Source organism: Corvus hawaiiensis, chromosome 7 (genome assembly GCF_020740725.1).
Source record: "Corvus hawaiiensis isolate bCorHaw1 chromosome 7, bCorHaw1.pri.cur, whole genome shotgun sequence".
Lineage (NCBI taxonomy): Eukaryota > Metazoa > Chordata > Aves > Passeriformes > Corvidae > Corvus > Corvus hawaiiensis.
The window spans coordinates 29,057,934-29,073,445 of NC_063219.1; the positions used below are offsets into that span (position 1 = coordinate 29,057,934).

Genomic DNA, 15,512 nt, shown 5'->3' on the forward strand with positions numbered 1-15,512 from the left:
AAGAGTGCCTGTGCAGCCACAGAGCAGACTGAAAGCTATTTAATTTGTATTGCAGATCTGGTTTTCAGCCAGAGCAGCCAGCTGATCCAGCTCACTGCACAATCACCTCTGGATCTAATGCCAAAGGAGCAAAGCAAACATGGCTGGAGCGGGAAGGACCTGCTCAGAAGCAGCTTGCAGTTACACAGGATCAAATGCATCACGAAACCGATCTCTGAACACCATCAAAATTTTCTTAGTGATATTTCAAATGCTCACACTGCTGAGCAAGTGCTGTGCTGCTCCAGTGGTATTTGTCAGGGTGAGACAGGATTTAATAGAGTTCAGGGAACTTGACCCCGAGCTACAGTGAAGACACTGCTCTTGCTGCTAGTAAAAGCCAGCAGAATGGCTTGCACTACACCAAAACACCTGAGACACATTATTCTTGTACCTTGCTTCCTGTGAGTTGTGCGAGATGAGGTTTCAGTTCTTCTCCAATTACTGAATAAATAGCCACTAGGCAAAATACACTGGCTTTTCGGACACTGCTCTCCGTGTTATCATAGCCCTGGAAATGAGAGGAAAAGGTCAGAAGACAAACAGCACTCCCCAACACCCTTCCTCAGCAATACACTACAGAGCTGAAGTACATTTTGCAAATGAGGCTGACCTAAGAGATCAATAAAAAACCCTGTGCTTAACATAACAGTTTGCAACCTGACTACTCAAAGAGCAAGAGAATACAATCACCCTATCTGTTCCTTCTGTTATTACTGCCATGTTACAAGTTATTAATATCTAGTTATTTATAGCATTAGATAACAACACAGTTCCCTAACACGAGCTCGGGATTCTATCAGGTACACACACTTCTGTGTCCAGTTCAGATGACCATGAACTATCCTGAACGGTCAGGACTCCTCGGAGGGCAGCTTGCCTACCAAGTAGGAAATACCACAGGAAAGAACATACTGAAAGACCCCTGTATGTATGCTGATCTCTGGCAGCTTGGGCAGAGCTCAAACTAGCCACCAGGTCACTTAGCAGCTGGTGACACCAGTCCCAAACTCAGGCAGAGATTTATCACTCAGCAGCCATCCCACCCCATGAGAAAGGCAGACATCACTTCAGCCTGTGGGATGCTGCTCCTCTGGATGCAGAATGACCTCTGCCAGGAAAGCCAGAGGAGGGATGCAGCACAGCTGGGGCTGTTCCAGCTGCAGGGCTGATACAGCCCAAAATGACAGTCTGCAATTCCACAAAGCACTGAGCTAGGAGGGCACGAGACCTCGGTGAGCTCTGAGAAACACCAAGCTGTTGAGGATCAAGGTGGAGAAAAGGCTGAGCCTCCTCATCAGGACCAGGGCAAGCACCACAACTCTCCCCTGCCAAGCCCTGTTCTTCCATGGAGATATCCATCTGTTCATGGAGAGCCTGGCTGTTGAGCTGCACACTTGTGCTCACACTGCTGCTGACACTCCTCGCCTCCTCACCACTCTGCCAGGGCCCTCAGTGTGGTAAACAAGCACAAAGGTGATTGTCTCCACACACACTCCTTCAGCCAGGATCCCAAAATACTTCCCAAATGTAAGGAGCAGATTTCTTCAGTTACTGAGTTTCTAAGGTAAGGAAATATCTCAGGCAAACTAGGCTCTGAAACAAGAATCATTTAAAGACATGGAAGTAATTAAAGAAGACAAATAAAACTGCCTTTTTAAAGGCATGCTGCTCCCAGACTTCCAGTGCATTGAAGCTTCATTGTTCAGATTGTTGTCTCCAACAGCAATGGCTAAAACCATTTTACAACAAAAGTTTAGATCAATACAGAATTGTCCAACTCCCAGAAGTTGAGATTTAAGAATTGCAAGAACTGACACTACAAAATTGGGATGAATGCTAGGATGCATAAGGGGAGTTTCTGACTTTGCTCTTGTCCTTCCAATGTTTTATGCTCACAAGTGAGGAGGCCTCGTTATCCCAGTTCTCCATGGAAGTCTTACCCACCCAAACACATCTCCCCCTTTCACTCTGACTGATCTGTTCCTGTCACAGTTTCTCCCCAGTAAACACATACATTTTTTTCTCCTCTCTCACTGCTACTTCATGTATTTCCTTCTTGTTTGCAGCTCCATCCCAGCACGGCCAGCTGCTCGTGCAGGGGACCAAAAGACAAGACTGCTACAGCCAGTGCTCAAAGCTAAATCCACAGTGTACAACCAAGCCTTAGCACTTGCAAAAACACAGCTCCTCACCCAGCCCGAGAGGGTTATGAAAGAGGCTGAATGAAGTCAGCAAGTAGTTTGGTTCTAATTTCAGAGAGAAAAAAGGAAAGGAGCAACCTGCCTGCTGGGATTCAAATTCAAGTGCAAAGTACCATCAAAGCACAGAGCAGCTCAGCAGAATTAAAGGAGACTACAAGATGTATAGACACAGTATAAAATGTGGCTAACTCCTACCCTCAAGCTCATTACATGGCTGCTACTGGCTTATTTAGGAGTCAGAAAAAGGCATCCAGTTGTGGAACATACATATAAGAACCTGAGTCTTCCTTTCCTTAACACTAAAAGGGTCAAAAACTCACATATAAAAATTTTATTTTACCAAAAATTAAATCGTTTCATATACCAAAATCTGGCCCCAGAGGATCCATCATTCTCCCTTTAGGGCACAGATCTCACAAATGAATGGTGCCTTGTGCTCAGGAGCAGTGACATGGGCTTCTGTACCTGTAACAACCCAGGAATGATATCGGGTAGGAGCTGATGCAACGATTCCTTGGAAATCCTCTCGATGACTTTCGTTTGCATTTTGATGGCAGCTAAGTTAATTGGATAATCTGCAGTCTGAATGATGGGGCAAAGCACCTTGATGCACTGCTCGGGGTGGATGGAACTCGCCAGGGTGGAAGCAGCTTCTTCAGCAGCTCTGACGACCTGAAATGAAAGTAGAGCAAACCCTTATGTTAATGAGGTCAAACCTGACAGCCAACACCACTGGTGTGTGCTAGGAATGACTGCCAGGAAATGCTTGGGGATGTTCATTAACAGATCTGCAGGAGGCTCTGTCGAGGGGCAATTGACTCTGAGAATTCACATCCTCTGCCTCCAGTGACATCTTTGTTCCAGCCAGTGGCAAGAAGTCCATCCTGCCTAACATAACTGTGTCAGAGCTGTGGCTAGTTTGAAAAAATCACCTGTCACCCAAGACAGCCAGCCACTCCCATCCCAGAGGAGCGAGAGGATGACATCTCTCCAGCCCCTGTCAAAGAACCCAAACCCACCAGCTTAGACTTGTAAAATGTATCTCCTTAACCATTACCACGAATGGCCCTGTTGCAGCTTTAGGCTGTCCCTGACCAGGCAGCTGTGCTCTCAACACGTCTAACCCATCAAGGCAGCACTGGGATCATCATACAAAACGGGAGGAAGAACAAGTGGAAACAGCAGTAGCGCCCACCCTCTGCAGCAAGCCCACACTCTAAAGCAATCACACAAAGCAAGGATGATGCTAAATTCAACTCCTACCCTGAGGGAAGGCAGATTCACAACTTTCACTCTTCCCCAGCAGGTAGGACAGCTAGTTCAAAGAAGAAAGACCCAAATCTGGTCTCTCCTCCCAAGAGAATTTATTAATTTTACATTCGGCAGTAATTGGATAAAAAAGAACAGGATGGGAAGGCAGGTTTTCTTTTTTCAAGTGTCTGTGCTAATTGCCAGGCAACAAAATCAAGCTTCCTCTTGGCTGCACTCTTCCTGGCCACAAATAACACACTTTTTGCTCCTCATGTTCTTGCTAAAACACAAAAGATGGAGGATACTTTTCCCCATCTTCTCTCACTCCCCTCTTCTCAGGGCTTACTTTAAAGGGAGGGTAAATCCTGAGTAGACAGAGATGCCCCCATAGGCAGACTTAAATCCAACACCTCAGCTTTAAGGAGAAAGAACCGTTCTCAGATCCTCACATTTGGATCTTCCAGCTAGTCCCAGGCAGTCCCTAACTGAGTCCAGGAGCATTAAAGCACCCCCTCTTTCCTGGTTGTGTGGGAGGTTCAGGTGTCCAACACCAGTTCTCTACCTCCTCCTAAACTGAACTGCCTGGCGTTGTCTGAAGTCAATACTTTGAAACCAGCACTAGGAAATCTGTCCCAGGCAATCTGCAAAACAGCAAATAAATCAAACTATAGGTCTCCTGTCACTTAAGACTGAAGCCATGGCTGCTGAATTTGCCTTGTTCTCCTCTCCCACATACTGTGATGGTATCAAACTCAGGGTTGAACTGACTTTTAGGATAACAGCAATTAATAGTGACCAGAAGGGATCATCTTCACCTACAAAGCCTGCTTCACCCACAGTCTTAGCATCACAGCCATGCTGCTAACATTAATCTTCTGCTCATGCTGACAGCTACCTCCCTGAAACAGGAATGGCACGAGACACTTGTATACCCAGGAAATAGCAGAACTCATCCACTTGGCTTTTGGCATTCTCTACAGCAGATCCAACAGTGAATGTGATCTCAGACACTTCACACAGCACAAATATTGCATGCAGGCAAGATATGGGCAGGATGATGAAGCAATCTGAGATTTTGGACTGCTTCTGTACCAGTGCCCTATTTACAGAAGAAAAGCTGTCCAAGTGCTCCATTTATTTCAAGCCTTTCTCAGCATTTAATTAAAACATTAAAACATATTCCAAAATGAATGGCAATCCACAATGTGGTCAATATTAAAAAAAAATTCTTCCTGAAAAATCTGTGAATGAGTAGCCATGCAAAACAGAATGCTTGCTTTCCCACTTACAGCAAGTTTTTCCTCTTCTAGCTATTTTTTTGCTAATTTCTCTTCAATTTCACACATGAGAAGCATGAAAGTTAATATTTTTCCACGTAAGTTAGTACTAACTTAGGAGCCAGCACTGTGTGATTTTGCTGGGAAAGGAAGAAACACCCGAGTACTTAAGGGAAGCCTAATGCCAGGCTTTGATAGCACAGAGTGGAATTGCTGGAGTGGATTAAGTCGGGAGCTCCCAGAAAGTCTCTAAAGGAATCCACTTCCTGGCACTGCAGTTTCTGACATCTGCTTTCCACAAAGGATGGAAAGCATGAACTTACAGAGGGCCCTGATACTTTACCATCAATTTAACTATTCACTAGCAAGCCACTAGCTAAAAAACCCCAAATATTACTATTTGGACACAGGCCACTTGGGATTTTGTTCTGCAGCAATGCCAAACACTGTTGGGAAGTGTTTTCAGACACTCTCAGAAAGAAAAGCCTGCACATATCACAACACACTAAAAGAAAATTGAAAAAAAAAATTAAACCTTAGATCCTCTTGCTATCCTACTTGATAAAAAAGCAACAATATTTTAGTATAAACCTATGGCTAGACTCTGATCTCAAACACACTACCATAAAAAAAAAAAAAAAGCAGTAGGTGAAAAATTCAATGAATATTCTGTCTGGGTTTCAGCTCCATATCCTGTTTGCACACAGTTTACTATGCCTATAAAGTTGAAGATATGAAGCAAGTGCACAAGACAAAAAGCCCATAAACCAATTCCAAGCAAAAGGAGCATTAAAACACAGTCATAATTTTTCACAAAAATAAGCAAGGGTTCAACAGCAACAAAGGTCACACATATTTTGCCCATCAAAAGGTAAGCAAGGGAAGTTTTGCAGGAACAGGAATTATTTATGCCCCTGACAGTCCTGCTTTCAGCACTGCTGCCTAGTTCTAGCACAGATGTGGCTACATTTAGGCAGTGGCTGGCTATTTCACATCCCTTCTCCCTGCAGTGCCTTGCCCCTGAACACAGAAAGATGTATATTACACATGTCCAGCACGATAGGAGCTTGTAAATGTGGCAACACGGGGGAGACTTCCAAGCCTCCCACGAGCACATCTGGCGGACAAGGCCTGCATCTCAGCCACACTTCAGCAAACCCCCTGAGTGTGTGATTAATAACATGCTCCAGTCTCACTGACATCCATGGGATTCCAGCATGTGCTTACATGCTTGCTTGGATGAGAGCCTCTGCAGGTAACAGCTCCTGGCTCCCCGGGGAAGCACCGGCAGCTGACAGGGTGTAGGAAGGGGTAGGGCAATACCAGCTGACAGTGAGCCAAAGAGACAAACTCATCCCTGCTGGCCCAGGAAGCCAAATGCCACCATTCTGCAATGCAAGTACCAGCCTTGTCCTTCCTCCTAGCTTTGGCGAAAAAAACCATTCAGCCACCCAGACAGACTCTGCATCCCATGAGGGGCTCTCAGTATTTACCCAACTGGCTCAGAGTCCCTCTCACCTGGCACTGCCAGAGAAATCAGCAGCATTCCCAAATGGAGGGAAGAGTATTATCAAAAGATACAACCTGCAAGGTCATTTGGTAACAAGAACATGCAATTGTAATAGAGTTTAGCAAAGACATTTTGCCATGAGGCACAACGCTAGTACCTTGCAAATTGTATGTAGCTTACAATATCAAAAAATCAAGTATCTTTTTTAATCAGGGCTTTAACCTGACCAGCAGAGTGAAACAACCTTAAAAGGAGTGGGAGAAATGAACAGGATCAAGGAACAGGTCTTCCTCCTACCTTTGAAGGCAAGATCAGCAGATACACATTGGGAAGTGACAGGAATGGCTCGTACTAGCAGTGACACCACAATAAGTAGTGTCTATGTAATCTATCCTTTAAGCCCAAGAAAATGAAAGGGTGCTGTTTGCTACGTGCTCAGACTGGGGAGCTTGCTGTCACAAGAGGATTAGAAGTTAGACAAGTTAACCAAAGGGGAAAAAAAAAAGCCAACACACAGAGGGAAGCAGGCAGAACCATTCACATGGAAAGGCTTTAAGACAGCTGGAAGGAGGGAGAATATTCACAGGAAAGCACCATTGTATGCTTGCTTCTTGCTAGTCAGTCAGATAGGGTATCAAGTGAAGCAAGATTTTTGTCTGACCTAATACAATTATTCTCAGGAATCTCAGAGATACATAAGAAAACTAGAAAAGCCATCAAACAATGATGGCTGCTGGATGCAGCAGGTTCAAAAGGGCGGTTATGAAGCAAGATGTGCAAGACTACAGAAAGCCTGCAGTTCTTTAAAAGCACAGACACTAAGATGTGTGTAAGGTATGTCACAAACATGATTTTACCTCCCAGTAAAAGCTTAGAGCAAACCATGGCTTGAACTGGATAGTTTGACATCATTCAACACAGGGCAGGCAGCCCAGGAATGCAGATCTAAGAGATAACTCTTGTCCTTAAAGCAGCAGGTTTTTCTCCTTTCCAAAGGCTTACCTTATGCTCTACACACTGGAGACTAGATTCAGCCTGACTTCTGCTGGCATAACATAAGCTGTGTGTGCTGGTGGGTTCCTTGAAAGACATTTGTGATGCATGAGACTTTCTAGTGAGTCTCACAAAAGGCAAGTTTTCATACTTCCACCCAGTTTGCTTCAGGGAAGGAGCCATATTCACATGTGCAAAGCCAGCGAGGTGTAGCACCCAGAAAGCTGATCACCTCTAGCAGTGTCTTCCTTAATGCTACCAAGGAGTAAACTTCAAAGTAACAGGTTAGGTAGTCCCAGGAATATGCATGGGAATTGCTTCCTGATTTCAGTGGGAGGGGATATGCTGACATGCAGTATTAGGAACAGTGTCAAGATCAAGACAGTGACTGGTCACACATCCTTGTCTTTTAATAGAAAAGCACATTGGAATCATAAAAGTTCTACAAAATTTTCTGGACAAACTTTGGATGACAATTCCCACTGGTTTACCTGGTTCACAGTGCACTGCAGCCACAGCATCCTGTTCACTTAAAGACAGCCAGAACTCAGACTCCATCTCTTCCACTCAATTTCTTTTGCTCAGCTATTACACTCCATGCATTAAGATGTTGCTTGCTGCCTGATGGCTGCAGCAACCAGCTTACGAGTTTTGATAGTTTCATTTCTGCTTTAAAGAGACACAAAGTACTGGCAAATAAGGAAAGAAAAATATGTCCTGACTCACCTAAGGCAGAACATGCCAGGTTCATAGGCTACACAGGCCATCAGTGTAACATGCAGGGATCTCAGCAAAGCACCACCTGCACTCCTGGGTGAGAGCTTCCCACAGGAGCTTAAGCTGGAGTACTTTGCCACAATTGCTAGTTAACAGCGTCTCTCAAGAAGGTTGTAGAGGATGAGGCAGTGCAGGCAAAGCCCCTCTGAAAGCCCAGAGGCTTTGTACATCATTGTGAAACACGCAGAGCACCAGAGAAGGTTATGAGGCAGAAGAACAAGGTTTTGCTTTCAGGCTTACAAGGCATGTGGCTGTGCTTTTGAGCCAATTTTTGCCATCTAGAGGTGGTTACTTAAAGCCTGTATAATCTAACTTGGAGGGGATGGAGGTTTACCAGTACCTAGTCAGGCAAACTGCTATCCCTGAAGGCTTTACAGTCTGATCCAGACAGGAACAAACAATTACGGACTTGGTTTCAAAGCAGGAAGTGGATTCAGCAATGGGGAGTGCTCAGCAGATGAAAAAGCAGTGTGATTTTTATAAGGGATTCAGAGATTAAGTAGATTAGAGTGCTTCTCCTGGGCACTAAATATTTGAAATGTGTTGGGAAATAGAAGAAGCACATAAATGTGTATTATGAAACATCAATGACTGCCCAGTTGGAACACTTGGTAGCTTCCAGCATGGACTAGGTAACAATCAATCTTCAAGACTATGATCTTTTAGTGCTTTTCTTTTTGTAGAAACCCACACAGATCATGCCATCATCAGAGGACAGTTAAAATATGTAAATGTCAGAGGCCAATCTAAAAGCACCTCAGCAAGATAATAAAAATTATCTACAGCTAATGGATAACTGATTTCTTGGTTCTTCTTCTCCCTCTTTTAGAGGCTTATGAAAAAGAGTGCACAATAATGTACAATAAGCATCCCAATTATGCTTATGGACCTTCTAGATCATAAAATACAGAAATTAGATATCTAAGATATGGCACAGGCTCCTTTCCTTACACACAGAAAACACACATCAGTTGAGTCTATAGCCTTTGTGCCAGAAACAGAAGCAGGGAATCAGCTGTCCTATGATTTCTCACTCTGCAGCTGATTTCCAAGATATTTTCTGGTTTAAAATATTCAATAATAAGAAATTATCCTCATTTTGCTGGCATGAATCTGAAGCAACATCTTATCAGTGATGTTGGGTCAGCAAGCAGCATCTCTCCTTAGTTATGGGTGAGTAAGTACACTGGAACAAATGAGTTAATATTAACTAATTGGCAACAGAAAGATGGTTCTCTTCCAAATAACTCCAAACAAAGACTGATAAAAATCAACAAGATTTAATATCATCCACAACTTCAATTATGTTCTAATGCTCCAAAAGTAAGTGAAAGGCATTTACATGTCAACCCCCTTAAACGTTTCCAGTTATGACTGAAGCAGGCTTGACTCCTCACATCACCCCATTACACCAACAGCATTGAACAGACTCTTGTACTACAAACAGTATAAAAACAGAACAAAGTTAGAAAACGCAAACTAAACATGAATCCAACCCAGTGTCTTCTAGTCTGTAGCCTAGGGTTATGTTAATTTCAATCTGCCACTGAGGTCTGTGCTTTGCCAATCCCCTGCATTTGCACTCACAACAAGGTGTGACTCAGTCTCCAGCTCCATGTACCAACTTTTCCTCTCCTGTTTCCCTGGGGGGAAATGTGGTGCTCTCAGTTGTGCTGCTCTGATCCCAGACCTTGCCTCCAGCAGAAGGAGGCAGAGGATTTTTAGCCATGGCAAAGATCCAACTGTCTCAAGACACTTGCTTGGACTTGGAAAAACAGCCAATTATCCAGGCTTCCCAAAATACCTAACTGTGCTAACACCGGTTTCATACTTCCAACTATGTAATCTGGAATAAAATCACAGACCTTTTCTTGTTTAAAAACAAATAAACTTTAACTAGATATCAGCACTAAGTTGGGGGAGGGGGTGACATCTGCTGGTTGGTGAACATGTTTCGTCATTTGATGTCTCCTGGCCATGCTGAACAACAGCAATATTGGAATTTGGATAGACAAACAAACCTTCCCGATTTCCAAAGAACTGCCTCTTACTATGACTTCTTGGACACTGTACCCAACCTTAACAGTTCTGCACTGTCCTCCTCTTCAAATTTCCTTTGCTTGGTCACTTTAAGATTGAGTCTCGGTGAGTCACATATAATTGAAAATGTGAGCAATAGCTTGGAGCAATTAGCAGTCCCTGTGCTGAAGGGGAAACTCAGGTAAGAAAGACTGAAACAGATCCAGCTTGCTCAAAACAGACATTTTCTCCTAACTTATACAGCCTGTTGGACACCAAATTATCAAACCATAACCAAGGATCACTGCTGTCTTCTGCTACAAGGCAGAAGCAGCCCAGAAACATAACAAACTGGAGTGACATCTTATCAGGACATCACTGACACAAAGATTAACCCTTTCCCAACTAAATTGTATACCAGCTATTCTTGAAATAGTTCTTAGAGTGTAGAGGAAGATTTGATTTTATGCAGTTTAGGGACAGTGCACCACTCCCTCTAATATTGCTCTGATACAGTGTAAAGAAAACTGTAGAAGAGTGCTCAGAACTTCCTTTCCCTCTTCAGCTATCCTTTGAAAGTGCCCTTTGCGCACAAACTAGTGAATCCTCACTTAATCTCCTGCTCAGTGGGATCCAGTCAAAGGGCACCTCCTCCTGCCCTCCTGGATAGAGCAGTGCTGTGAAGTCAGCAGTGGGAGTGAGCTGGAGGGCCACCGCGGGAAGGGAATTTGTGACCTTCTGGCTCTAGGCTATGAGTTTGACCAACCAGGCCTTGCCCAAATGCATTCTCAGTTAATTTTTTACAGGCTTAACTGAATCAGCAAGTCCCAACTACAGGTAAAAATACTTTGAGCATATTCCCAGGTATATATTTAGCCTAGCTCATGTGGATACTCAAGTGCAGGTACCTTTCTTAACTTCAGGAATGCTGATATTCTCAAACTAATGATAGACAGATGATGCCTTTCCTGGGCTGCATCATGGTTCTGAAAGCCTCATTTACACAGGGATCAGAAAATACTCATACACAGAATGAAAAATCCAGAACCAGTGCCCCCACTTAATACAGCTGTGCACACACAACAGATGGCAAAACAGGAACATACCTGCAGTGTCCTGCTGTGACAGCTGTCACCCAAAGATCCCACTGCAGCTACTGATGTCTCATTATGAAGATGCTGTATAAAACTGTGGCAAATCAAACGTGCAGCACAGCAGCTACTTGCTGAGAGCAATACAGCTCAATTATTCTGTAAAGAAGTGCCAGAACCCCTCCCTCTCATTCCTGGTTTATCTTTTTCTGCTTTTCCTTGGGAGGCACCTCATGCAAAGCCTGAAGAACCTTTCCACACCACAGGAACACAGAGGCATAAAGCATGGTGTTTTCAACATTGTTCTTAGCAGTCCCACAAGTACAGTGAATTCTGACGGGCATTAAAAACAATGCCAGGGACAATTGGGTAAAGTCTTGCTAGAAACATTAGTTTTGGAGGATTTTTAGACAAAAAATACAAAGGGCACCGAGTCAACGTGAGCTGAGAAGCATGCAAGCAGGAAAACTTGCCAATAAAAGGCACTCCTTCTGAACATAATGTTTTGTCTAACTGCTTTATCAGAAAATCAATTTACAACTGCTTCTTACTACTCTGAACTGAAAATGACAGGGGTGCAATGGCTCTATATCAAGAAGAGGAAGGTAGGCAGAGTAGGGTGGCCCTCATTCACTAAAGCATTAAACATCTACTTTTGCATTTCAGAGAAATCCAGACTGTTAGTTTCTTTCCCTGAGAGCGTTTTTTGGCTTGCTGTTTTCATTTTCAAACAGTACAGCTTCTGCTACTCACAGCTAAAATAACCTTGTGTCAGTCACCCAATGCTCTGGAGCAGTCTGGTCTATTATAATCACCCTTTTCATGGCCAAATCTCTTCAGACAGAGACGCCTAAAACTTTATATATTTATAAATTTTATTTATAAATTTAGGGAATTTAGGACAACCCTGTTGCAGAGAAGAATAAATGCCTTAGGTTTCAAATGAAGGACTTTGGTAACAAAGCCATCACAGACTGATAGATAAATTCTGGTAGCACTTTCCAGAAGGTTTAGTTCTAACTTGTGACATGCACAAGGTAGCTTAAAAGACCCAACCTGGAAATCAAGCTACAAAGATTAACTTTAAATGTAATTTGAATTAATCTACCTAAAATGTTATCATGCCTCTTTATTCTTGCTTTACTTCAGAATACTTTCAGTTTTGTATACAAATTCTCTCATAAAAAGAAAAATGCAATTCACCCTTCCCTTTGCTTCTTTCTCTGCTGCTGTAGCATGGCCTTTTTGTCCGTTTTCTTCTGTTACTCACCAGTCCCCAGCTCTCCAGCATGGCCCAATTTCACCATTCAATTTTCACACACAATTCTGCTTGAACATGGCCTTTGTGTTCTCCAGTACATTTTGTATTCTTACCTGTACAGACAGAGGCAGCACAGTGCCCCCAGCACGCTCTAAAAAATAATTAAACATGCACTTTTTTCCTACAGTGTCTCAGTCTCTCCCAGAACGAGCAGGGAAATCCTGGGAAATTAACAAACAATGGTGTGCCACTCCAGACAGCTCTAAGTCCACATAAACAGCTCTGACAGTCTCAACTTTCTTCCTCACTGTTTCAGCATGTAAAAATCCTGTCTCTTCATACTCAGGAGACTTAATACTGATTTGTTCTACTGCCAAGATGGCACAACATGTTTGCCTGTTAAGACTCACAGGTGCTACATTTCTTCAGCAGGTCCATATTGCTTTCCCAGCAGCAATGATGAAACAGTCACTCACCTCCTTGTGGGAATCCTTATGTGCTTCCAGTGTTTTCATGATAGTCAACTCCGCATAATTCTTAAACCTCGCCGGCTGGTTCCGTAGGATCTCCCTCAGAACTCGCAGTGCCAGGGCTCTTATCGAATGCTGTGTCAAGAAAAATAGACATTAGAAAAAGTTGCTTCTCAAAATTGTAGTTTGAAGTGAATTCTCGTGGCTCACCAGGAATTCTCACGGCTCCCTACACCACCAGCCCCAGTGGAGTGAGCAGTGGAATCAATGTAACAAATTCAGAATTGGGCGCCTTGCTTGCTTGTGCACAAAAAGCCACATAAAATGACTGTTCTCACATATACAAGAATCAGAATAACTACTTTGTTAAATTCCGTACTTTCGGCAATGAAGTACAAATTTGTACTCACAGGAGGACATCTGCATTACATGAATCTACAAAGAAGGTCAGATCATTTATGTTTTGCCCTTCCTCTTTTGCTCAGCTTGGAAGGTATCAAACTGGGCTCCATCCATGTCACAGAGCTGTTTCTCATATACTAATGCAATAAGACTGACCCTTCTTGTAACTCCTATGGAAATTACTTTCAAGGATTTAAGTTACTGTAGTCAACACTGACCTGTGTCTTCATTCTTCATATCAAAAGATCATGAGCAGAAGGGGTTTATAACACCTGTTTCAATTTCATAATTTACATTAAATTTTTGACCTGTGGCCACTCCAAATAGATTCAATTGTTTCAGCAGAGGAATACTTACTCTACTTCATACTCTGCCTTTAAAATATGCGCTTTGCTATTCATCTGCAAAATTCATACAGTAGCACAAATCACATGTATTTAAGACAAAGTCACCAGATCTTCTGATACTTGTCTGATGGTGCTATGATTAAACATGTAGAACTAGAGCAGTTCATGCTTAAACTAAGAACAATGACTGAGAATATGTCAGCCACCTACCCTGCTTCAGAATTAACATTTCTGAGTGTGCCATATATTTTACAAGGAGTGTAAGAAATACAATAGATTTTTGAATCAGATGAAACAAAAAAAAAGAACTGTGAGTGCTTTGAAGCCTCAATATTGTACTGTTCAGATGGAGCATGGCTCTGATGTGAAGGTGCAGCGGGGTGTTGAGCCTTTACCAAATATCATTGTGCTGCAAGCTGAACAAATATCCCCGAATGGAAAAAAGCCTAGCCTGTAAATTACCACTTTGATCAACTACCAAACATAAAGCTGTGATAATAACACAGCTTTCTTTAACATTTCAAAACAAGATTTCCTATAAAAGCAGCTTGTTCTTGATGACATTTTGTAAGAGACAGAGACCCACCCCATAAGATCTAATACCCTGGGGTCTTTAAACCACGCAGAGAAAAAGAAAATTAATTTATTCTAGAATGCCTTTATTCTCCTTGTTGGGAATGGGTATAATATAGGTAAGAGCTTGTAACTTTATCCTAACTCAGAAGAGAACAACTACTGAAGTCTTGATAGTTTTTTAGAAGACTAGAACTTCTTTTCTGCTTCTAGTTTAATTTCCTAGCTATTTATTAGTAACACTCTGGAGGGCAGGAGAAAAACTTGAACACTTTGGAGTAACTTAAAACTCATCACTGAACTGAGTGAAAACTAGAGTTGCCAACCTTCAAAAGAAAAAATGAGCAGCGCAGTATCACTGATGAGTGGCAGGTTTCATTTAAACTGGTGTGTAGGAAATATTACCCAAGATGAAGCAATGTACAGGAGAGTTAAGACAAAATCTACATCTCACATCTTTGTCTCCAAGCGTTTCCAGCAGCAAGAGCAGAATGGTTTTGAAATGCTCCTCCCAAACTCCAAGATTATCTTCCCTTGTGATCTTTAGCAATTCCAGGAGAGCTCCTTTCCGCTCCTCCACCCGCTCGTTGTGGTTGGAGAGCTCTTTCAGAAGATCAGCCACCAAATCCGAATGGTCAATGGGTACTTCTAGGACAAATGGCAGCAAATCATTTGGAGAAATGGGGAAAAGATCAAAGGTGCCAAGATTGCTAACCTTCTACAAAATAAGGTGCATGTAACAAGGGGCCCCCCAAAAATGCATCAAATTCCAGGTGGCCTCAGTCAAGCAAGCAACAGAATTGGACTAGCCCATAATTTAACCTGAGTTCATAGCATGGCTCATGCATCTGCACATGGCTTCTAATGAATCAGGAAGAGATGACAATTGGACTTCTTCCAGTTCCAACAATTACTTCTACAAGATGAGAACTGCCATGGTTTTTCCCAGACACACACCCAAAACCAGTGGTCACATGTATGACCTTTAGATTAAAGTACAGTGACTCATCAGTGTACTGCAAAAGAATAAAGCTGATGTGTAGCAGCACTTAAATGAAGTCAAACACTCAATAACAACAAGCTGTTGAGTGAGGCGTTTCAGCCATGAAGAGGGGAAGGTCCCAAAGCAGTGTCCCTACAGATGCATGTGGTGCTTAAGGGACTAGTTTGCAGGAAACCCCAGGCAAACAAGAATCAAAACCACAGTATAATATTTTTTCTCAATAGCCACAGATGAGGTTCTGCTGGGACACGAGAACAAAGGGTATTTCATACCAAGCCTTGGCTCAGATGCAAAG

The 15,512-nt window shown here is 42.9% G+C and overlaps 1 protein-coding gene across 42 annotated transcripts in view; it reads right to left on the reverse strand.

Moving 5' to 3' along the window:
* The window catches only part of CLASP1 (cytoplasmic linker associated protein 1), a 173,814-nt gene that overhangs the window by 5,456 nt on the left and 152,846 nt on the right, over positions 1–15,512 (reverse strand). For 30 of the 42 annotated variants that reach the window (XM_048310308.1, XM_048310310.1, XM_048310272.1 and 27 more), the window contains 4 exons: positions 14,669–14,862; positions 12,899–13,027; positions 2,709–2,915; positions 434–550 (listed from right to left, as the gene is read on the reverse strand). In XM_048310308.1, the coding sequence (XP_048166265.1) occupies positions 434–550; positions 2,709–2,915; positions 12,899–13,027; positions 14,669–14,862 (647 nt within the window). The remainder of the gene's footprint in view (positions 1–433; positions 551–2,708; positions 2,916–12,898; positions 13,028–14,668; positions 14,863–15,512) is intronic. The other 12 variants (XM_048310273.1, XM_048310289.1, XM_048310305.1 and 9 more) reach the window with 1 other exon arrangement.